Source organism: Oncorhynchus mykiss, chromosome 22 (assembly GCF_057628025.1).
Source record: "Oncorhynchus mykiss isolate SJ-2025 chromosome 22, ASM5762802v1, whole genome shotgun sequence".
Taxonomy (NCBI): domain Eukaryota; kingdom Metazoa; phylum Chordata; class Actinopteri; order Salmoniformes; family Salmonidae; genus Oncorhynchus; species Oncorhynchus mykiss.
The window spans coordinates 33595445-33619280 of NC_143043.1; the positions used below are offsets into that span (position 1 = coordinate 33595445).

At 44.1% G+C, this 23836-nt stretch overlaps 1 protein-coding gene across 2 annotated transcripts in view; it reads left to right on the forward strand.

Annotated features, from left to right (window-relative positions):
- epha3 (eph receptor A3) overlaps window positions 1-23836 on the forward strand; it is a 164169-nt gene that overhangs the window by 109083 nt on the left and 31250 nt on the right. For both annotated transcript variants that reach the window (XM_036959042.2, XM_036959041.2), the window contains exon 11: window positions 10706-10891. In XM_036959042.2, the coding sequence (XP_036814937.1) occupies window positions 10706-10891 (186 nt within the window). The remainder of the gene's footprint in view (window positions 1-10705; window positions 10892-23836) is intronic.

Sequence of the window (23836 nt, forward strand, 5' to 3'; positions counted from 1 at the left end):
CTCCTCTCTCCTCTCTCCTCTCTCTCCTCTCTCTCTCTCCTCTCTCTCCTCTCTCTCTCCACCTCTCCTCTCTCTCTCCTCTCTCTCCTCTCTTTCCACCTCTCCTCTCTCTCCTCTCTCTCTCCTCTCTCTCCTTTCTCCACCTCTCCTTTCTCCACCTCTCCTCTCTCTCCACCTCTCCTTTCTCCACCTCTCCTCTCTCTTCCTCTCCTCTCTCTCCTTTCTCCACCTCTCCTCTCTCCCCCTGATGTCTTCAGCAGGAGTGTAGACATGAAGTTAATGCATTGTGATTCATGGGAATAGCAGGCAGTGGGAGAGCACACATACACACGCGCACACGCACACACACACACACACACACACACACACACACACACACACACACACACACACACACACACACACACACACACAGCAGCATGTTAGTCTCCTAAGTCCCTCTGGCTGTAAAGCCATCATACAGACCTCACTCTACAAGACCTGCACTTACAGAGTAGAATGCAGTATACACTCCCTCTAGAGTTTAGCTGTTCCTGTAGATCAGGGGTGTCAAACAAATTTTGTCCCGGGGGGCGCATTTGGTCTTCAGCAAGGTCCAGAGGGCTGCACTGAAAATGTGTTATATTTCCTTGCTGTCAAAATGTGCAAAAAATAGTCCTAAAATGGATTCAATTGTTTTTCCCCCTCATCAATCTACACACAATATTCCAAAAATGTTAAACTGAAATATCACATTTACCTAAGTATTCAGACCCTTTGCTATGAGACTTGAAATTGAGCTCAGGTGCATCCTGTTTTCATTGAGCGTCCTTGAGATCTGAATGCTTATGTAAATAAGGTATTTCAGTTTTTTATTTGTAATAAATTAGCAACATTTTCTAAAAACTTGTTTTCATGTTGTCATTATGGGGTATGGGGTATTGTGTGTAGGTTGATGGGGGGGGGGGGGGACTATTGAATCCATTTTAGAATAAGGCTGTAAAATGTGAAAAAAGTCAAGGGGTCTGAATACTTTCTGAAATGCACTATACAGCTCTGGAAAAAAGTAAGAGACCACTGCAAAATGTTCAGTCTCTGGTTTTACTAGTTATAGGTATGTTTGGATATAATGAATATTATTCTATAAACTACTGACAACATTTCTCCCAAATTCTAAATAAAAATATTGTCATTGAGAGCATTTATTAGCAGAAAATGACCACTGGTCAAAATAACAGAAAAGATGCAGTGTTGTCAGACCTCAAATAATGCAAAGAAAATCAGTTCATATTCATTTTTAAACAACACAATACTAATGTTTTAACTTAGGAAGAGTTCACAAATCAATATTGGGTGGAATAACCCTGATTTTCAATCACAGCTTTCATGCCTCTTAGCATGCTCTCCACCAGTCTTTCACATTGACAAAGTGGGGGGTGGCAGGTAGCCTAGTGGTTAGAGCGTTGGACTAGCAACTGAAAGGTTGCAAGATTGAATCCCCGAGCTGACAAGGTAAAAATCTGTCTTTCGGCCCCTGAACAAGGCAGTTAACCCACTGTTCCTAGGCCGTCATTGAAAATAAGAATTTGTTCTTAACTGACTTGCTTAGTTAAATAAAGGTAAAATAAAAAATAATTGATGTTGGGTGACTTTATGCCACTCCTGGTGCAAAACGTCAAGCATCTCAGCTTTGTTTGATGGCTTGTGACCGTCCATCTTCCTCTTGATCACATTCCAGTAGTTTTCAATGGGGTTCAGGTCTGGAGATTGGGCTGGCCATGACACGGTCTTGATCTAGTGGTCCTCCATCCACACCTTGATTGACCTGACTGTGTGGCAAGGAGCATTGTCCTGCTGGAAGAAAAATATCCTCAGAGTTGGGGAACATTGTCAGAGGAGAAGGAAGCAACTTTTCAGCCAACAGTGAAGAGGCGACTCCGGGATGCTGGCCTTCTATGCAGAGTTCCTCTGTCCAGTGTCTGTGTTATTTTGCCCATCTTAATCTTTTATTTTTATTGGTTAATCTGAGATATGGCTTTTTCTTTGCAACTCTGCCTAGAAGGACAGCATCCCGGAGTCGCCGCTTCACTGTTGATGTTGAGACGGGTGTTTTGCAGGTACTATTTTATGAAGCTGACCATTGAGGACTTGTGAGGTGTCTGTTTCTCAAACTAGACACTCTAATGTACTTGTCCTCTTGCTCAGGTGTGCACCGGAGCCTCCCACTCCTCTTTCTATTCTGGTTAGCGCCAGTTTGCGCTGTTCTGTGAAGGGAGTAGTACACAGCGTTGGACGAGATCTTCAGTCTCTTGGCAATTTCTCGCATGGAATAGCCTTAATTTCTCAGAACAAGAATAGACTGATGAGTTTCAGAAGAAAAGTCTTTGGCCATTTTGAGCCTGTAATCGAACCCACAAATGCTGATGCTCCAGATACCCAACTGGTCTAAAGAAGGCCAGTTTTATTGCTTCTTTAATCAAAACAACAGTTTTCAGCTGTGCTAATATAGTTGCAAAAGGGTTTTCAAATGATCAATTAGACTTAATAATACATTTGGATTAGCTAACACAAAGTGCCATTGGAACACAGGAGTGACGGTTGCTGATAATGGGCCTCTGTACACCTATGTAGATATTCCATTAAAAATCAGCTGTTTCCAGCTACAATAGTCATTTATAACATGAACAATGTCTACACTGTAGACTTTCTGATCAATTTGATGTTATTTTAATGGACAAAAAAATAGCGTTTCTTTCAAAAACAAGGACATTTCTAAGTGACTCCAAACTTTTGAACGGTAGTGTATATTATTTTTTTAAATTATGCAAACCACCCGGGAGCCGGATTGGACGCCCTCGCGGGCCGTGTACTTGACACCCTGCAGTAGATCTGAAAGACTCTCTCTGGATGGTTGTTTTAAAACACAAGGCATCACCTTACAGATGACCTGCAGACATCAAAGCCTAAGAAAGCAGAGAGAGTTTGTTTCATTAATCAAATCACTTCCCCTGCTTATCAGAGGAGTGGATGGAGGGTAGGGTAATACTGACCCTGGTGCTGGTCGTTTCCCAGCCTGTCCACTGGCCAACCACAGCCCAGCTGTGACCCCCCCTCCCATAGCCCAGCAGGCTGCGTGCTGCTCTGTTTAGACAGCCTGTAATTATTCTGCTAAATTCTTCCAGACCCAATCTCAGGTCAGTACTACTGACCCTCAATGTGTGTGTACGTGTGATATGCCTCCTTGCGTGTGTGTGTCTCTGACTCAGTACCGATCATGCGTCTCTGATCCAACTCAGCTATGGGAAATGATCATCCCGGAGAGAGGGCTTGGCATGTTTTAGCTGTGACGTCACTGTCCTTCACAAACACACACCCTCTCCTCTCTAGCCAAGTCCCTGTCACCAGCCGTATCAGAGTGATGCTTGACCTGCCCTTCTGATGTTGAAGTGGTCTCTCTACCACAACGTCCTGCCTAGTGAAACTATATAAGAAAGAAGAAGAGTAGGCGGCCAGACCTTCGCAGTAAACTTTAGTGAACTATTAACAGAAAAGATTTACAAAAGAATACATATAGGAGCAGATCAGCATTGTGCATCAGGACGCACATCTGCAACACTACTTCTATGAACTGGTGCATAAAGGACATTATATGAACTGGTGTGTAAAGGACATTATATGAACTGGTGTGTAAAGGACAGTATATGAACTGGTGTGTAAAGGACAGTATATGAACTGGTGCGTAAAGGACAGTATATGAACTGGTGTGTAAAGGACAGTATATGAACTGGTGCGTAAAGGACAGTATATGAACTGGTGTGTAAAGGACATTATATGAACTGGTGTGTAAAGGACAGTATATGAACTGGTGTGTAAAGGACAGTATATGAACTGGTGCGTAAAGGACAGTATATGAACTGGTGTGTAAAGGACAGTATATGAACTGGTGTGTAAAGGACAGTATATGAACTGGTGCGTAAAGGACAGTATATGAACTGGTGCGTAAAGGACAGTATATGAACTGGTGTGTAAAGGACAGTATATGAACTGGTGCGTAAAGGACAGTATATGAACTGGTGTGTAAAGGACAGTATATGAACTGGTGTGTAAAGGACAGTATATGAACTGGTGTGTAAAGGACAGTATATGAACTGGTGCGTAAAGGACAGTATATGAACTGGTGCGTAAAGGACAGTATATGAACTGGTGCATAAAGGACAGTATATGAACTGGTGTGTAAAGGACAGTATATGAACTGGTGTGTAAAGGACAGTATATGAACTGGTGTGTAAAGGACAGTATATGAAGTGGTGTGTAAAGGACAGTATATGAACTGGTGTGTAAAGGACATTATATGAACTGGTGTGTAAAGGACAGTATATGAACTGGTGTGTAAAGGACAGTATATGAACTGGTGTGTAAAGGACAGTATATGAACTGGTGCGTAAAGGACAGTATATGAACTGGTGTGTAAAGGACAGTATATGAACTGGTGTGTAAAGGACATTATATGAACTGGTGTGTAAAGGACAGTATATGAACTGGTGTGTAAAGGACATTATATGAACTGGTGTGTAAAGGACATTATATGAACTGGTGTGTAAAGGACATTATATGAACTGGTGTGTAAAGGACATTATATGAACTGGTGTGTAAAGGACATTATATGAACTGGTGTGTAAAGGACAGTATATGAACTGGTGTGTAAAGGACAGTATATGAACTGGTGTGTAAAGGACATTATATGAACTGGTGCGTAAAGGACAGTATATGAACTGGTGTGTAAAGGACAGTATATGAACTGGTGCATAAAGGACATTATATGAACTGGTGTGTAAAGGACAGGATATGAACTGGTGTGTAAAGGACATTATATGAACTGGTGTGTAAAGGACATTATATGAACTGGTGCATAAAGGACAGTATATGAACTGGTGCATAAAGGACATTATATGAACTGGTGCATAAAGGACAGTATATGAACTGGTGTGTAAAGGACAGTATATGAACTGGTGCGTAAAGGACAGTATATGAACTGGTGCGTAAAGGACAGTATATGAACTGGTGTGTAAAGGACATTATATGAACTGGTGTGTAAAGGACAGTATATGAACTGGTGCATAAAGGACATTATATGAACTGGTGTGTAAAGGACAGTATATGAACTGGTGTGTAAAGGACATTATATGAACTGGTGTGTAAAGGACAGTATATGAACTGGTGCGTAAAGGACAGTATATGAACTGGTGTGTAAAGGACAGTATATGAACTGGTGCGTAAAGGACAGTATATGAACTGGTGCATAAAGGACATTATATGAACTGGTGTGTAAAGGACAGTATATGAACTGGTGTGTAAAGGACAGTATATGAACTGGTGTGTAAAGGACAGTATATGAAGTGGTGTGTAAAGGACAGTATATGAACTGGTGTGTAAAGGACATTATATGAACTGGTGCGTAAAGGACAGTATATGAACTGGTGCATAAAGGACAGTATATGAACTGGTGTGTAAAGGACAGTATATGAACTGGTGTGTAAAGGACAGTATATGAACTGGTGTGTAAAGGACAGTATATGAACTGGTGTGTAAAGGACAGTATATGAACTGGTGTGTAAAGGACAGTATATGAACTGGTGCGTAAAGGACAGTAAATGAACTGGTGCATAAAGGACAGTATATGAACTGGTGTGTAAAGGACAGTATATGAACTGGTGTGTAAAGGACAGTATATGAACTGGTGTGTAAAGGACAGTATATGAACTGGTGTGTAAAGGACAGTATATGAACTGGTGTGTAAAGGACAGTATATGAACTGGTGCATAAAGGACAGTATATGAACTGGTGTGTAAAGGACAGTATATGAACTGGTGTGTAAAGGACAGTATATGAACTGGTGCGTAATGGACAGTATATGAACTGGTGCGTAAAGGACAGTATATGAACTGGTGTGTAAAGGACAGTATATGAACTGGTGCATAAAGGACAGTATATGAACTGGTGTGTAAAGGACAGTATATGAACTGGTGTGTAAAGGACAGTATATGAACTGGTGCGTAATGGACAGTATATGAACTGGTGTGTAAAGGACAGTATATGAACTGGTGCATAAAGGACAGTATATGAACTGGTGCATAAAGGACAGTATATGAACTGGTGTGTAAAGGACAGTATATGAACTGGTGCGTAATGGACAGTATATGAACTGGTGCATAAAGGACAGTATATGAACTGGTGTGTAAAGGACAGTATATGAACTGGTGTGTAAAGGACAGTATATGAACTGGTGCGTAATGGACAGTATATGAACTGGTGCGTAAAGGACAGTATATGAACTGGTGTGTAAAGGACAGTATATGAACTGGTGCATAAAGGACAGTATATGAACTGGTGCGTAAAGGACAGTATATGAACTGGTGCATAAAGGACAGTATATGAACTGGTGCGTAAAGGACAGTATATGAACTGGTGCGTAATGGACAGTATATGAACTGGTGCATAAAGGACAGTATATGAACTGGTGTGTAAAGGACAGTATATGAACTGGTGTGTAAAGGACAGTATATGAACTGGTGCGTAATGGACAGTATATGAACTGGTGTGTAAAGGACAGTATATGAACTGGTGCATAAAGGACAGTATATGAACTGGTGTGTAAAGGACAGTATATGAACTGGTGTGTAAAGGACAGTATATGAACTGGTGCATAAAGGACAGTATATGAACTGGTGCATAAAGGACAGTATATGAACTGGTGCATAAAGGACAGTATATGAACTGGTGTGTAAAGGACAGTATATGAACTGGTGTGTAAAGGACAGGATATGAACTGGTGTGTAAAGGACAGTATATGAACTGGTGCATAAAGGACAGTATATGAACTGGTGTGTAAAGGACAGTATATGAACTGGTGCATAAAGGACAGGATATGAACTGGTGCGTAAAGGACAGTAAATGAACTGGTGCATAAAGGACAGTATATGAACTGGTGCATAAAGGACAGTATATTAACTGGTGTGTAAAGGACAGTATATGAACTGGTGCATAAAGGACAGTATATGAACTGGTGCGTAAAGGACAGTATATGAACTGGTGTGTAAAGGACAGTATATGAACTGGTGCATAAAGGACAGTATATTAACTGGTGTGTAAAGGACAGTATATGAACTGGTGCATAAAGGACAGTATATGAACTGGTGCGTAAAGGACATTATATGAACTGGTGCATAAAGGACAGTAAATGAACTGGTGCATAAAGGACAGTATATGAACTGGTGTGTAAAGGACAGTATATTAACTGGTGTGTAAAGGACAGTAAATGAACTGGTGCATAAAGGACAGTATATGAACTGGTGTGTAAAGGACAGTATATTAACTGGTGTGTAAAGGACAGTATATGAACTGGTGCATAAAGGACAGTATATGAACTGGTGCGTAAAGGACATTATATGAACTGGTGCATAAAGGACAGTATATGAACTGGTGCATAAAGGACAGTATATGAACTGGTGCGTAAAACACGTTCCATAAAAAAGAAGCACAATATAGTGAATATACTATAATTCAGAAGAACAAGTAAAGTACACAAGAGGCTATAGACTAGTCAGTCTAGGAAGGGCTAAGTATACTAGTTTAGCTGTAGTTTGTTACGTCCATGGGGATAAACAGTATCTAGGAGGTGGATCCATTTAGCCTCTTTTTTGCATTCTCTATTGCCCAGAACATTTCAGGTCATTGACTGTATGTTGGTGTTGGATAAAGTGGGCTGCTAGAGGGTAGTTCTCGTCCTTGTGTCTAATAGAGTTTTTGTGTTCTGTGATCCTATCCACCAGAGAAGCTATCCACCTATCAAGGCACAAGGCGAGAATGAAATGCAGACACAGGAGGCAGATGGTTGGAGTCTTACTATGTTGATTAATCCAAAGGGGTAGGCAAGAGAATGGTCGTGGACAGGCAAAAAGGTCAAAACAAGATCAGAGTCCCGGAGGTACAGAGTGGCAGACAGGCTCGTGGTCAAGGCAGGCAGAATGGTCAGGCAGGTGGGTACAGAGTCCAGAAACAGGCAAGTGTCAAAACCGTGAGGACTAGAAAAAGGAGAACGCAAAAAGCAGGAGAATGGGAACACGCTGGTTGACTTGGAGACGAACAAGACGAACTGGTACAGAGAGACAGGAAACACAGGGATAAATACACTGGCACAGAGAGACAGGAAACACAGGGATAAATACACTGGGGAAAACAAGCGACACCTGGAGGGGGTGGAGTCAATCACAGGAACAGGTGAAACAGATCAGGGTGTGACACCACCAGAGAGGCTTCATACCTCAGAGGGATAGAACATACTGTACATGTCCTCACTATGCTGGAATGATACAGTACATGTCCTCACTATGCTGGAATTATACTGTACATGTCCTCACTATGCTGGAATGATACAGTACATGTCCTCACTATGCTGGAATTATACTGTACATGTCCTCACTATGCTGGAATTATACTGTACATGTCCTCACTATGCTGGAATGATACTGTACATGTCCTCACTATGCTGGAATTATACTGTACATGTCCTCACTATGCTGGAATGATACAGTACATGTCCTCACTATGCTGGAATTATACTGTACATGTCCTCACTATGCTGGAATTATACTGTACATGTCCTCACTATGCTGGAATGATACTGTACATGTCCTCACTATGCTGGAATTATACTGTACATGTCCTCACTATGCTGGAATGATACTGTACATGTCCTCACTATGCTGGAATGATACAGTACATGTCCTCACTATGCTGGAATGATACTGTACATGTCCTCACTATGCTGGAATGATACAGTACATGTCCTCACTATGCTGGAATGATACTGTACATGTCCTCACTATGCTGGAATTATACTGTATATGTCCTCACTATGCTGGAATGATACTATACATGTCCTCACTATGCTGGAATTATACTGTACATGTCCTCACTATGCTGGAATGATACTGTACATGTCCTCACTATGCTGGAATGATACTATACATGTTCTCACTATGCTGGAATTATACTGTATATGTCCTCACTATGCTGGAATGATACTGTATATGTCCTCACTATGCTGGAATGATACTGTACATGTCCTCACTATGCTGGAATGATACTATACATGTCCTCACTATGCTGGAATGATACTGTACATTTTCTCACTATGCTGGAATTATACTGTATATGTCCTCACTATGCTGGAATGATACTGTACATGTCCTCACTATGCTGGAATTATACTGTACATGTCCTCACTATGCTGGAATTATACTGTACATGTCCTCACTATGCTGGAATGATACTGTACATGTTCTCACTATGCTGGAATTATACTGTATATGTCCTCACTATGCTGGAATTATACTGTATATGTCCTCACTATGCTGGAATTATACTGTACGTGTCCTCACTATGCTGGAATGATACTGTACATGTCCTCACTATGCTGGAATGATACTGTACATGTCCTCACTATGCTGGAATGATACTGTACATGTCCTCACTATGCTGGAATTATACTGTACATGTCCTCACTATGCTGGAATGATACTGTACATGTCCTCACTATGCTGGAATTATACTGTACATGTCCTCACTATGCTGGAATTATACTGTACATGTCCTCACTATGCTGGAATGATACTGTACATGTCCTCACTATGCTGGAATGATACTATACATGTTCTCACTATGCTGGAATTATACTGTATATGTCCTCACTATGCTGGAATGATACTGTATATGTCCTCACTATGCTGGAATGATACTGTACATGTCCTCACTATGCTGGAATGATACTATACATGTCCTCACTATGCTGGAATGATACTGTACATTTTCTCACTATGCTGGAATTATACTGTATATGTCCTCACTATGCTGGAATGATACTGTACATGTCCTCACTATGCTGGAATTATACTGTACATGTCCTCACTATGCTGGAATTATACTGTACATGTCCTCACTATGCTGGAATGATACTGTACATGTTCTCACTATGCTGGAATTATACTGTATATGTCCTCACTATGCTGGAATTATACTGTATATGTCCTCACTATGCTGGAATTATACTGTATGTGTCCTCACTATGCTGGAATGATACTGTACATGTCCTCACTATGCTGGAATGATACTGTACATGTCCTCACTATGCTGGAATGATACTGTACATGTCCTCACTATGCTGGAATTATACTGTACATGTCCTCACTATGCTGGAATGATACTGTACATGTCCTCACTATGCTGGAATGATACTGTACATGTCCTCACTATGCTGGAATTATACTGTACATGTCCTCACTATGCTGGAATGATACTGTACATGTCCTCACTATGCTGGAATTATAATTGTTCAGCTCTGATGAGTGTCATAGTGCTTTACATGATATGGAAAGTAGAATGGTCATTTATAGACTGTGGCCAATGTAGTCAAGCTTCAATTTGTCATTGTTATCTCAGTGAGGGAAATGGATTCCAAGAAAGACATATGACTGCACATGCTTATAATGGCCTAATGTGGGTATTTATGAAATGAAGCAAGACTCTCTGACGGGTCTGATCCAACTGAAATAAATGATAACAGTTATTCTGATGAAAAGTAATCAATAATAGATTGTAGCCTCAGGTCCTTGGTGACAGTGCATGTGTGTGTTATTAACGCTCTGTGTGTGTATGTGTGTGTGTTTAGGTGAGTTTGGGGAGGTGTGCAGTGGTCGTCTGCGTCTGCCCAGTAAGAAGGAGATCTGTGTGGCAATCAAGACGCTGAAGGCAGGATACACCGACAAACAGAGGCGGGACTTCCTGTCCGAGGCGTCAATCATGGGACAGTTTGACCATCCAAACATCATCAGGCTGGAGGGAGTGGTCACCAGGAGTACGTACAGACCACATCTTACTATACAATAAGAATGAGAGAAAAACAAACATATCACTAATTAAATATTGGCGTCATATTTATGTATGTATGAAGTATGTTATGCCTGGCCAGATGGAGCCTAAAGAATCCTTCCCAGAAGAAAACCTTGGACAAAATGTGTTGTTGGTTATACACTGAACAATTCTATGAAACTGGCTACACCTTTACAAGATAATCCATTTTTGTTGAGTTCTATTGGCTTGAATCTCACCCTCCCTCCTGAGGCTCCTTAACACAGATATTCTCACACACTCACACATTCTCAGCCTCTTAAAGGTAATTACTCGAAAAACGGTGAAATAATTACTTTGACCTCTGGTCCACAATCAGAGTCGGTCTCCACCTCACTGCACTCTCCGCCTGTTAACTCACTCTGGCCTGATGCATGCGTGCACGTATGCACACACACAAACATACACACACACTCACGTAAAACATACACAACACACACACACACACACACACACACACACACACACACACACACACACACACACACACACACATAATACTGCTGTTCTGGCCATGTCGTGTTATACTGAAGAGTTAAACCTATAACATATCTCCCTCTGCTCGCTCTACAGCAGATGAACTGATCAGTTTAAAGGAACAAGCAGGCTTGTAAAACTCACAGTAAAACTTTACAGAGGTTAGCCAGCTCTGGTCAACTTGACCAGCAGGCCAGAGCAGATCTGTTTTAATGATGCTTCATATCAGTTGTAGCCCAGCCATGGATTTCTGAATCACAATATACAGTAGTTGAAAATAATTATACGATAGGGCTGGACGATATGGGCCAAAAATCGAATAGCGTTTTGTTTTTACCAAGTATTGCAATGGCGAATTGATTTGTGATATACAAAACACTTGGGTGAACTGTAGGAATAGAAAAAAGAATGATTTAAAAGCAAAGTGGAAAGCTGCATCGTTCTTCTTTGAAACAATCCGTTGACTGCATTTGAGCAGCTGCAAGAGTAGAGAGGGAGAGAGACGACAAACGGAGAGACGACAAACAGAGTAAACTATAAAAATGGACATTTCACTCAGTGGCAATTCAAAATATTGCATGCGATATATACTGAGTGTACAAAACATTAGGAACACCTGCTCTTTTCATGACATAGACTGACCAGGTGAATCCAGGTGAAAGCTATGGTCCCTTATTGATAACACTCATCACTTCAAACAGTGTAAATGAAGGGGAGGAAACAGGTTAAAGAATAATTTTTAAGCCTTGAGACAATTGAGACATGGATTGTGTGTGCCATTCAGAGGGTGAGTGGGCAAGACAAAATATTTATGTGCTTTTGAACAGGGTATGGTAGTAGGTGCCAGGCACAACAGTTTGAGTGTGTCAAGAACTGCGACGCTGCTGGGTTTTTATTTTTTATTTCATTTAACCAGGTAGGCTAGTTGAGAACAAGTTCTCATTTACAACTGCGACCTGGCCAAGATAAAGCAAAGCAGTGCGACACAAACAACAACACAGAGTTACACATGGAATAAACAAGCGTACAGTCAATAACACAATAGAAAAAGTCTGGTCCACCACTCAAAGGACATCCAGCCAACTTGACCCAACAGTGGGAAGCATTGGAGTCAACGTGGGCCAGCATCCCTGTGGAACGCTTTCGACACCTTGTAGAGTTCATGTCCCGATGAATTGAGGCTGTTCTGAGGGCAAACGGGGGGTTGCAACTCAATATTAGGAAGGTGCTCTTAATGTTTTGTACACTCAGTGTCGATCTCGACCACATGGATATTGCACATGTAAATAATGCGATTTCAATGTGAATTACATTTCTTTGTGCAGCCCTATTATACAATGTCGATAATGATATGTAAAAATTATATGTTTACCAGAAAAAGTTCTACAAAAGTTAGTAATATCCATAATGCTTCTGATATGGCTCTTGCACATATTTTCTCTAAATGTTTATGGCCATGGAATCTAAGTTCTCCTGAAAAACAGACTAAAAGCTAAAAAGGAAATCCTGTGTATTCTAGTTGACGGTTTAGATAAAACCACTGTGCCGTGTGAAAACTGTTGTCTCTCAGCATTATGACAGGACCACAGTTACTCAGCATAGCCAGTGAAAACCCACGCAGTTTCCCATTCACCTGACTGTACATAGAACCCGGAGAGGAATGCAAAATGTTTTTTCAATCATATAGGGATTCTATTTGTCTAAAACATCTTCCATCACTCTATTAAATCCCTGCTGGTGAATAATGCCAGGCTTAAATGCAAATTATTCTTTGTTTCTTTCTGTTTTTAGGATAGAATGAGGGGAGAGCATAGTAACGTGTGTGTGTGTGTGTCTGTGTTGGAGGGTACTCTATGATTGATAGCAGGCTCTTAGGAGTTTGGTTGGCATGCGAGAACAGACTGACACACACTCACACACACACACACGGTCCTGTCTGTGCTCTAGGGTGAGTTATTAACCCAGTCCTGTTCATTCTTAATAATCCAGAGACTTTCACACCTCATTAAGCCTTCTGCTGCTTTTGGCTGCACCGCACACACACACAGACACACACACACACACACACACACACACACACACACACACACACACACACACACACACACACACACACACACACACACACACACACACACATACACACACACACATACATACACACACACACACATACACACACACACACATACACTACACACACACATACACACACACACACACACATACACACACACATATACACACACACACACACACACGCACGCACGCACGCACGCACGCGCACACACATACACACACACACACACACACATGCATTTGTAATAGCCGACTTTTGGCTGATAAAAAAAGTGAAAAGCCGATTAATGAAAATGGCGCCGGCAGAAGAAGAAAACATCCCATTGTGATATAATGCTTTTTAGTCTATTAATTGATGGAAATACATTTGACAGGTTATGCTTATCGGTCAATGGGTTAATTTATGGGTTAATCTATGGGTTCATTTATGAGTTAATGATTTAGTAGAATTAAATTGGCGCGTGTGTACAGTATGTTGGTTATGCATCTTATTTATCACAAGCGTACAGCATACAGATACAGAGCCTTTGAGCAGAACATTGTCCAGGAAATGCAAGAGCCAGGCAGCATCTCAAACAGCAAATTAACGTTTTACTGCATATTATGAGGCATGTCTTACCTTTCTTCAAGGTAGCCTAGCCAAAATCAATTATTTTATAGCAACTTTATTTTATTGTCCAGTAGCCAGAGGTACAATCCTCGTCATATTAGCTCCCCATGCTAGTTGTTGCATATTATAAACTGGGTGGTTCGAGCCCTGAATACTGATTGGCTGACAGCCATGGTATACCAGACCGTATACCACGGGTGTGACAAAACATTTCTTTGGTTTGTGGTATATGGTCAATATACCACGGCTAAAGGTTGTATCCAGGCACACTGCGTTTGTCACGCATGCTCCTGCTCTTCCCCCCTGGTGCTCGAGGACGCCAGACTCCCCAGCACTGCGCACTCCTGCCATCATCATTACGCACACCCGCCTTCCCCCCGTCACGTGCATCAGCAATTTATTGGACTTCTGTTATTACCTTCCCTATATCTGGCTGGTTCCCGCTCTGTTCCCTGCTTCTGCATTGGTTGTCATAGGTCCTTGGTTACCCGTGTGCTGACGCTGTTCCTGTCCTGTTACCTGTCTGTTCCGCATGAAATGTTAATCTCCCCGTACCTGCTTCTCATTTCCAGCGTCAGTCCTTACGGCGGTAGTCCTTACGGCGTCAGTCCTTACGGCGGTAGTCCTTACAGCGGTAGTCCTTACGGCGGTAGTCTTTACAGCGGTAGTCTTTACAGCGGTAGTCTTTACAGCGGTAGTCTTTACAGCGGTAGTCTTTGCAGCGGTAGTCCTTACAGCGGTAGTCCTTACAGCGGTAGTCCTTACAGCGGTAGTCCTTACGGCGGTAGTCCTTACAGCGGTAGTCTTTACAGCGGTAGTCTTTACAGCGGTAGTCTTTGCAGCGGTAGTCCTTACAGCGGTAGTCCTTACAGCGGTAGTCCTTACAGCGGTAGTCCTTACAGCGGTAGTCTTTACAGCGGTAGTCTTTACAGCGGTAGTCTTTACAGCGGTAGTCTTTACAGCGGTAGTCCTTACAGCGGTAGTCCTTACAGCGGTAGTCTTTACAGCGGTAGTCCTTACGGCTATAGTCATTACAGCGGTAGTCTTTACAGCGGTAGTCTTTACAGCGGTGGTCCTTACAGCGGTAGTCTTTACAGCGGTAGTCTTTACAGCGGTAGTGTTTGCAGCGGTAGTCCTTACAGCGGTAGTCCTTACAGCGGTAGTCCTTACAGCGGTAGTCCTTACAGCGGTAGTCTTTACAGCGGTAGTCTTTACAGCGGTAGTCCTTACAGCGGTAGTCTTTACAGCGGTAGTCCTTACAGCGGTAGTCTTTACAGCAGTAGTCTTTGCAGCGGTGGTCCTTACAGCGGTAGTCCTTACGGCGGTAGTCCTTACAGCGGTAGTCCTTACAGCGGTAGTCTTTACAGCGGTAGTCTTTACAGCGGTAGTCCTTACAGCGGTAGTCTTTACAGCGGTAGTCCTTACAGCGGTAGTCTTTACAGCGGTAGTCTTTACAGCGGTAGTCCTTACAGCGGTAGTCTTTACAGCGGTAGTCCTTACAGCGGTAGTCCTTACAGCGGTAGTCTTTACAGCGGTAGTCTTTACAGCGGTAGTCCTTACAGCGGTAGTCTTTACAGCGGTAGTCTTTACAGCGGTAGTCTTTGCAGCGGTGGTCCTTACAGCGGTAGTCCTTACGGCGGTAGTCCTTACGGCGTCAGTCCTTACAGCGGTAGTCTTTCCAGCGGTAGTCTTTACAGCGGTAGTCCTTACAGCGGTAGTCTTTCCAGCGTCAGTCCTTACGGCGGTAGTCCTTACAGCGGTAGTCTTTACAGCGGTAGTCCTTACAGCGGTAGTCTTTACAGCGATAGTCCTTACAGCGGTAGTCTTTACAGCGGTAGTCCTTACAGCGGTTGTCTTTACAGCGGTAGTCCTTCCGGCGGTAGTCCTTACAGCGGTAGTCTTTCCTTCGTCAATCCTTGCGGCGGTAGTCCTTACGGCGTCAGTCCTTACAGCGGTAGTCTTTACAGCGGTAGCCCTTACAGCGGTAGTCTTTACAGCGGTAGTCCTTACGGCGGTAGTCTTTACAGCGGTAGTCTTTACAGTGGTAGTCTTTACAGCGGTAGTCTTTACAGCGGTAGTCCTTACAGCGGTAGTCTTTACAGCGGTAGTCCTTACGGCGGTAGTCTTTACAGCGGTAGTCTTTACAGCGGTGGTCTTTACAGCGGTGGTCTTTACAGCGGTGGTCTTTACAGCGGTAGTCTTTACAGCGGTGGTCTTTACAGCGGTTGTCTTTACAGCGGTAGTCTTTACAGCGGTGGTCCTTACAGCGGTGGTCTTTACAGCGGTAGTCTTTACAGCGGTAGTCTTTACAGCGGTAGTCTTTACAGCGGTAGTCTTTACAGCGGTAGTCCTTACAGCGGTAGTCTTTACAGCGGTAGTCTTTACAGCGGTAGTCTTTGCAGCGGTGGTCCTTACAGCGGTAGTCCTTACGGCGGTAGTCCTTACGGCGTCAGTCCTTACAGCGGTAGTCTTTCCAGCGGTAGTCTTTACAGCGGTAGTCCTTACAGCGGTAGTCTTTCCAGCGTCAGTCCTTACGGCGGTAGTCCTTACAGCGGTAGTCTTTACAGCGGTAGTCCTTACAGCGGTAGTCTTTACAGCGATAGTCCTTACAGCGGTAGTCTTTACAGCGGTAGTCCTTATGGCTGTAGTCCTTACAGCGGTAGTCTTTACAGCGGTAGTCCTTACAGCGGTTGTCTTTACAGCGGTAGTCCTTCCGGCGGTAGTCCTTACAGCGGTAGTCTTTCCTTCGTCAATCCTTGCGGCGGTAGTCCTTACGGCGTCAGTCCTTACAGCGGTAGTCTTTACAGCGGTAGCCCTTACAGCGGTAGTCTTTAAGGCGGTAGTCCTTACGGCGGTAGTCTTTACAGCGGTAGTCTTTACAGCGGTAGTCTTTACAGCGGTAGTCTTTACAGCGGTAGTCCTTACAGCGGTAGTCTTTACAGCGGTAGTCCTTACGGCGGTAGTCCTTACAGCGGTAGTCCTTACAGCGGTAGTCTTTACAGCGGTGGTCTTTACAGCGGTGGTCTTTACAGCGGTGGTCTTTACAGCGGTAGTCTTTACAGCGGTGGTCTTTACAGCGGTTGTCTTTACAGCGGTAGTCTTTACAGCGGTGGTCCTTACAGCGGTGGTCTTTACAGCGGTAGTCTTTACAGCGGTAGTCTTTACAGCGGTAGTCTTTACAGCGGTAGTCCTTACAGCGGTAGTCTTTACAGCGGTAGTCTTTACAGCGGTAGTCCTTACGGCGGTAGTCCTTACAGCGTTAGTCTTTACAGCGGTAGTATTTACAGCGGTAGTCCTTACAGCGGTAGTCCTTACAGCGGTAGTCCTAACGGCGGTAGTCCTTACGGCGGTAGTCCTTACAGCGGTAGTCCTTACAGCGGTAGTCCTTACAGCGGTAGTCTTTACAGCGGTAGTCTTTACAGCGGTAGTCCTTACAGCGGTAGTCTTTACAGCGGTAGTCTTTACAGCGGTAGTCCTTACAGCGGTAGTCCTTACGGCGGTAGTCCTTACGGCGGTAGTCCTTACGGCGGTAGTCTTTACAGCGGTAGTCCTTACAGCGGTAGTCCTTACAGCGGTAGTCTTTACAGCGGTAGTCCTTACAGCGGTAGTCTTTACAGCGGTAGTCTTTACAGCGGTAGTCCTTACAGCGGTAGTCTTTACAGCGGTAGCCCTTACAGCGGTAGTCTTTACAGCGGTAGTCCTTACGGCGGTAGTCTTTACAGCGGTAGTCTTTACAGCGGTAGTCTTTACAGCGGTAGTCTTTACAGCGGTAGTCCTTACAGCGGTAGTCTTTACAGCGGTAGTCCTTACGGCGGTAGTCTTTACAGCGGTAGTCCTTACAGCGGTAGTCTTTACAGCGGTGGTCTTTACAGCGGTGGTCTTTACAGCGGTGGTCTTTACAGCGGCAGTCTTTACAGCGGTGGTCTTTACAGCGGTTGTCTTTACAGCGGTAGTCTTTACAGCGGTGGTCCTTACAGCGGTGGTCTTTACAGCGGTAGTCTTTACAGCGGTAGTCTTTACAGCGGTAGTCCTTACAGCGGTAGTCTTTACAGCGGTAGTCTTTACAGCGGTAGTCTTTGCAGCGGTGGTCCTTACAGCGGTAGTCCTTACGGCGGTAGTCCTTACGGCGTCAGTCCTTACAGCGGTAGTCTTTCCAGCGGTAGTCTTTACAGCGGTAGTCCTTACAGCGGTAGTCTTTCCAGCGTCAGTCCTTACGGCGGTAGTCCTTACAGCGGTAGTCTTTACAGCGGTAGTCCTTACAGCGGTAGTCTTTACAGCGATAGTCCTTACAGCGGTAGTCTTTACAGCGGTAGTCCTTACGGCTGTAGTCCTTACAGCGGTAGTCTTTACAGCGGTAGTCCTTACAGCGGTTGTCTTTACAGCGGTAGTCCTTCCGGCGGTAGTCCTTACAGCGGTAGTCTTTCCTTCGTCAATCCTTGCGGCGGTAGTCCTTACGGCGTCAGTCCTTACAGCGGTAGTCTTTACAGCGGTAGCCCTTACAGCGGTAGTCTTTACAGCGGTAGTCCTTACGGCGGTAGTCTTTACAGCGGTAGTCTTTACAGCGGTAGTCTTTACAGCGGTAGTCTTTACAGCGGTAGTCCTTACAGCGGTAGTCTTTACGGCGGTAGTCCTTACGGCGGTAGTCTTTACAGCGGTAGTCCTTACAGCGGTAGTCTTTACAGCGGTGGTCTTTACAGCGGTGGTCTTTACAGCGGTGGTCTTTACAGCGGTAGTCTTTACAGCGGTGGTCTTTACAGCGGTTGTCTTTACAGCGGTAGTCTTTACAGCGGTGGTCCTTACAGCGGTGGTCTTTACAGCGGTAGTCTTTACAGCGGTAGTCTTTACAGCGGTAGTCTTTACAGCGGTAGTCTTTACAGCGGTAGTCCTTACAGCGGTAGTCTTTACAGCGGTAGTCTTTACAGCGGTAGTCCTTACGGCGGTAGTCCTTACAGCGTTAGTCTTTACAGCGGTAGTATTTACAGCGGTAGTCCTTACAGCGGTAGTCCTTACGGCGGTAGTCCTTACGGCGGTAGTCCTAACGGCGGTAGTCCTTACGGCGGTAGTCCTTACAGCGGTAGTCCTTACAGCGGTAGTCCTTACAGCGGTAGTCTTTACAGCGGTAGTCTTTACAGCGGTAGTCCTTACAGCGGTAGTCTTTACAGCGGTAGTCTTTACAGCGGTAGTCCTTACAGCGGTAGTCCTTACGGCGGTAGTCCTTACGGCGGTAGTCCTTACGGCGGTAGTCTTTACAGCGGTAGTCCTTACAGCGGTAGTCCTTACAGCGGTAGTCTTTACAGCGGTAGTCTTTACAGTGGTAGTCCTTACAGCGGTAGTCTTTACAGCGGTAGTCCTTACAGCGGTAGTCTTTACAGCTGTAGTCCTTACAGCGGTAGTCCTTACAGCGGTAGTCTTTACAGCGGTAGTCTTTACAGCGGTAGTCCTTACAGCGGTAGTCTTTACAGCGGTAGTCCTTACAGCGGTAGTCTTTACAGCGGTAGTCCTTACAGCGGTAGTCCTTACAGCGGTAGTCTTTACAGCGGTAGTCCTTACGGCGGTAGTCCTTACAGCGGTAGTCCTTACGGCGGTAGTCTTTACAGCGGTAGTCCTTACAGCGGTAGTCCTTACAGCGGTAGTCCTTACAGCGGTAGTCCTTACGGCGGTAGTCCTTACAGCGGTAGTCCTAACGGCGGTAGTCCTTACGGTGGTAGTCCTTACGGCGGTAGTCCTTACAGCGGTAGTCTTTACAGCGGTAGTCCTTACAGCGGTAGTCCTTACAGCGGTAGTCCTTACAGCGGTAGTCCTTACGGCGGTAGTCCTTACAGCGGTAGTCCTTACAGCGGTAGTCCTTACAGCGGTAGTCCTTACGGTGGTAGTCCTTACGGCGGTAGTCCTTACGGCGGTAGTCCTTACAGCGGTAGTCCTTACAGCGGTAGTCCTTACAGCGGTGCATCATGTATAAGAACAGCTCCTAGCTGTGGTATATTGACCACACCACCTTGTGCCTTATTGCTTAATTAGATCTCCCCTCTTTCTACATTTCTAGCAAATATTTTCATCTCTGTCACATGAAACCGCTCACACTTTGGCAACGGTGTTTTCCCATTAATGGAACGAAAATTTGCAAATTGTGCTTATTGCTGCGCTTATAATGTGAAGAGAATATAGTTAATCAACATTTTAAGCGAAATGTTTTGATCTGTTCGATCAGCTTTGGAGAAAGAAAATATGTAATCTAAGTCTACTGTTTGTAAGAATTTGGGATCTATTGTCCCTTAACTGTCCCAGAGTCGGTTTGGAATAGGCTATTTCTTTCTCGACAAGCTGACCAGTAGAATAGGTTAACTTTTCTACTATGGGGGATAGTGGATTGGTATAGGCTAGTGATGTTGCTGTTCGTTACTGGTCTTATTGGCTGAGGAAAAGTAAATGTGGACAGTTATTCTAACATCTTCAAAGTGCACTTCAGAATTCAGTAAGAAGGACCGCACATTGTTGCATCCTCGACTTGCATGTTCTGTATGAATTACCATCATCTAAATGAGATTTCTGCCATTCTGAGCACCGTGGGGGGACGCCCTAATCAGGTTACACACCCAATGCCTGTGGGTCCGGTCAATTTCTCAAATGTCTAATAAATGAAAATGCTGCCGGTCAAATGTCCGGAGCCACATTTTCCTAAAGGAAACCCTGACACACACACGCGCACACACACACACACGCACGCACGCGCACACACACACACACACACACACACACACACACACAGAGAGAGAGAGGGGAGCAAAGGAGAGGATAAAAAGCGGAGGAGGTTTAAGAAGTCTGTTTTATCTGAAACTATAAAGGCTGTCCTGTGAGGTGAATGGGCCAATCCATCACAACTTTCTATAGAGGGGGGTGTTGGGCAAATCCATCAGGGTCTTTTAGAGGGAGGTGTTTAACGATGTCTACGAGTGTGTTTGTGCCAGCAGTCTTTCTTATGTTAATAGAAGGTGGTTTTCTTGTCTAGACGAATTACAGGTTGTACCCTTATCACTACACTGTGAAATTTAGATCTAGCGCTTGAGATGTAATGAAAAATGTGCGCTTTGCGCTCACTTTAATTTTACATTTCCAATGTTTGTGTCTGGTTAGACTGTAAACTCCCCTTCCAGACCCACATTAAGCATCTCCATTCCAAAATTAAATCTAGAATCGGCTTCCTATTTCGCAATAAAGCATCCTTCACTCATGCTGCCAAACTTACCCTCCTAAAACTGACTATCCTACCAATCCTCGACTTCGGCGATGTAATTTACAAAATAGCCTCCAACACTCTACTCAGCAAATTAGATGCAGTCTATCACAGTGCCATCCGTTTTGTCACTAAAGCCCCATATACTACCAATCACTGCGACCTGTATGCTCTCGTTGGCTGGCCCTCGCTTCATATTCATCGCCAAACCCACTGGCTCCAGGTCATCTATAAGTCTTTGCTAGCTATCTCAGCTCACTGGTCACCATAGCAGCACCCACCCATAGCACGCGCTCCAGCAGGTATATTTCAATTCCTCATTTGGCCTCCTTTCCTTCCAGTTCTCTACTGCCAATGACTGGAATGAATTGCTGGAGACTCATATCTCCCTCACTAACTTTAAGCGTCAGCTGTCAGAGCAGCTTACAGATCATTGCACCTGTACATAGCCCATCTGTAAATACCCCATCCAACTACCTCATCCCCATATTGTTTTGTCTTTTTGCTCCTTTGCACCCCAGTATCTCTACTTGCACATTCGTCTTCAACACATCCATCACTCCAGTGTTTATTGCTAAATTGTAATTACTTCGCCACCACGGCCTATTTACTGCCTTACCTTCCTAATCTTACCTTATTTGCACACACTGTATATAGACTTTTCTATTGTGTTATTGACTGTACGTTTGTTTATTCCAAGTGTAACTCTCTGTTGTTTGTGTCGCACTGTTTGCTTTATCTTGGCCAGATCGCAGCTGTAAATGAGAACTTGTTCTCAACTGGCCTACCTGGTTAAATCAAGGTGAAATAAAATAAAAAATAGTAATTGATGACACTGTATTCTATAAGAGGTGCTGGTACTCCAGCAGTAGAAAATGAAAGGTGCTGGTTGCGGTAAGGTTCAAACACTGCTCTGACCACACCTAGTCTTGTTTTACTCACCATTAAATTGCAAGCAGTTTGTGAGGGAGCCAGTTTTATTAATTGACGTTTATTCTTCCAACGAGGGTTATAAATGTGTTTCTTTTTACAGCAGGTTCCATCATCCCCTACCTCTGGCAGATCTGGAAATGAGTTCTGCGTTGCCAGATGTGGAATTTGACTTTGATACATTTACAATATGCGTGACAGACAGAGGGAGAGGGGGATGGAGAGAGATGGAGAGAGGGATGGGGAGAGTGCAGGAGAGCGATAGATGGAGAGAGAGAGAGTGAGAAAGCAAAAGAGAGAGCACGGGAGGGAGGGATGAAAGGGTGAAAAGTGGAACACATTTCCATCTGACACACACCTGTCGTGTCACCTGTGCTGTTCATTTGACCCCGGCTGATTTAAAGTCATACCTGTCGTGTCACCTGTGCTGTTCATTTGACCCCGGCTGATTTAAAGTCATACCTGTCGTGTCACCTGTGCTGTTCATTTGACCCTGGCTGATTTAAAGTCATACCTGTCATGACACCGGTGCTGTTCATTTGACCCTGGCTGATTTAAAGTCATACCTGTCATGACACCGGTGCTGTTCATTTGACCCTGGCTGATTTAAAGTCATACCTGTCATGACACCGGTGCTGTTCATTTGACCCTGGCTGATTTAAAGTCATACCTGTCATGACACCGGTGCTGTTCATTTGACCCTGGCTGATTTAAAGTCATACCTGTCATGACACCGGTGCTGTTCATTTGACCCTGGCTGATTTAAAGTCATACCTGTCATGACACCGGTGCTGTTCATTTGACCCTGGCTGATTTAAAGTCATACCTGTCATGACACCGGTGCTGTTCATTTGACCCTGGCTGATTTAAAGTCATACCTGTCATGACACCGGTGCTGTTCATTTGACCCTGGCTGATTTAAAGTCATACCTGTCATGACTCCGGTGCTGTTCATTTGACCCTGGCTGATTTAAAGTCATACCTGTCGTGTCACCTGTGCTGTTCATTTGACCCTGGCTGATTTAAAGTCATACCTGTCATGACACCGGTGCTGTTCATTTGACCCTGGCTGATTTAAAGTCATACCTGTCGTGTCACCTGTGCTGTTCATTTGACCCTGGCTGATTTAAAGTCATACCTGTCATGACACCGGTGCTGTTCATTTGACCCTGGCTGATTTAAAGTCATACCTGTCATGACTCCGGTGCTGTTCATTTGACCCTGGCTGATTTAAAGTCATACCTGTCATGACACCGGTGCTGTTCATTTGACCCTGGCTGATTTAAAGTCATACCTGTCATGACACCGGTGCTGTTCATTTGACCCTGGCTGATTTAAAGTCATACCTGTCATGACACCGGTGCTGTTCATTTGACCCTGGCTGATTTAAAGTCATACCTGTCGTGTCACCTGTGCTGTTCATGTGACTACGGCTGATATAAAGTCATACCTGTCGTGACACCTGTGCTGTTCATGTGACCCCGGCTGATATAAAGTCATACCTGTCGTGACACCAGTGCTGTTCATGTGTCTACGGCTGATTTGAAGTCATACCTGTTGTGACA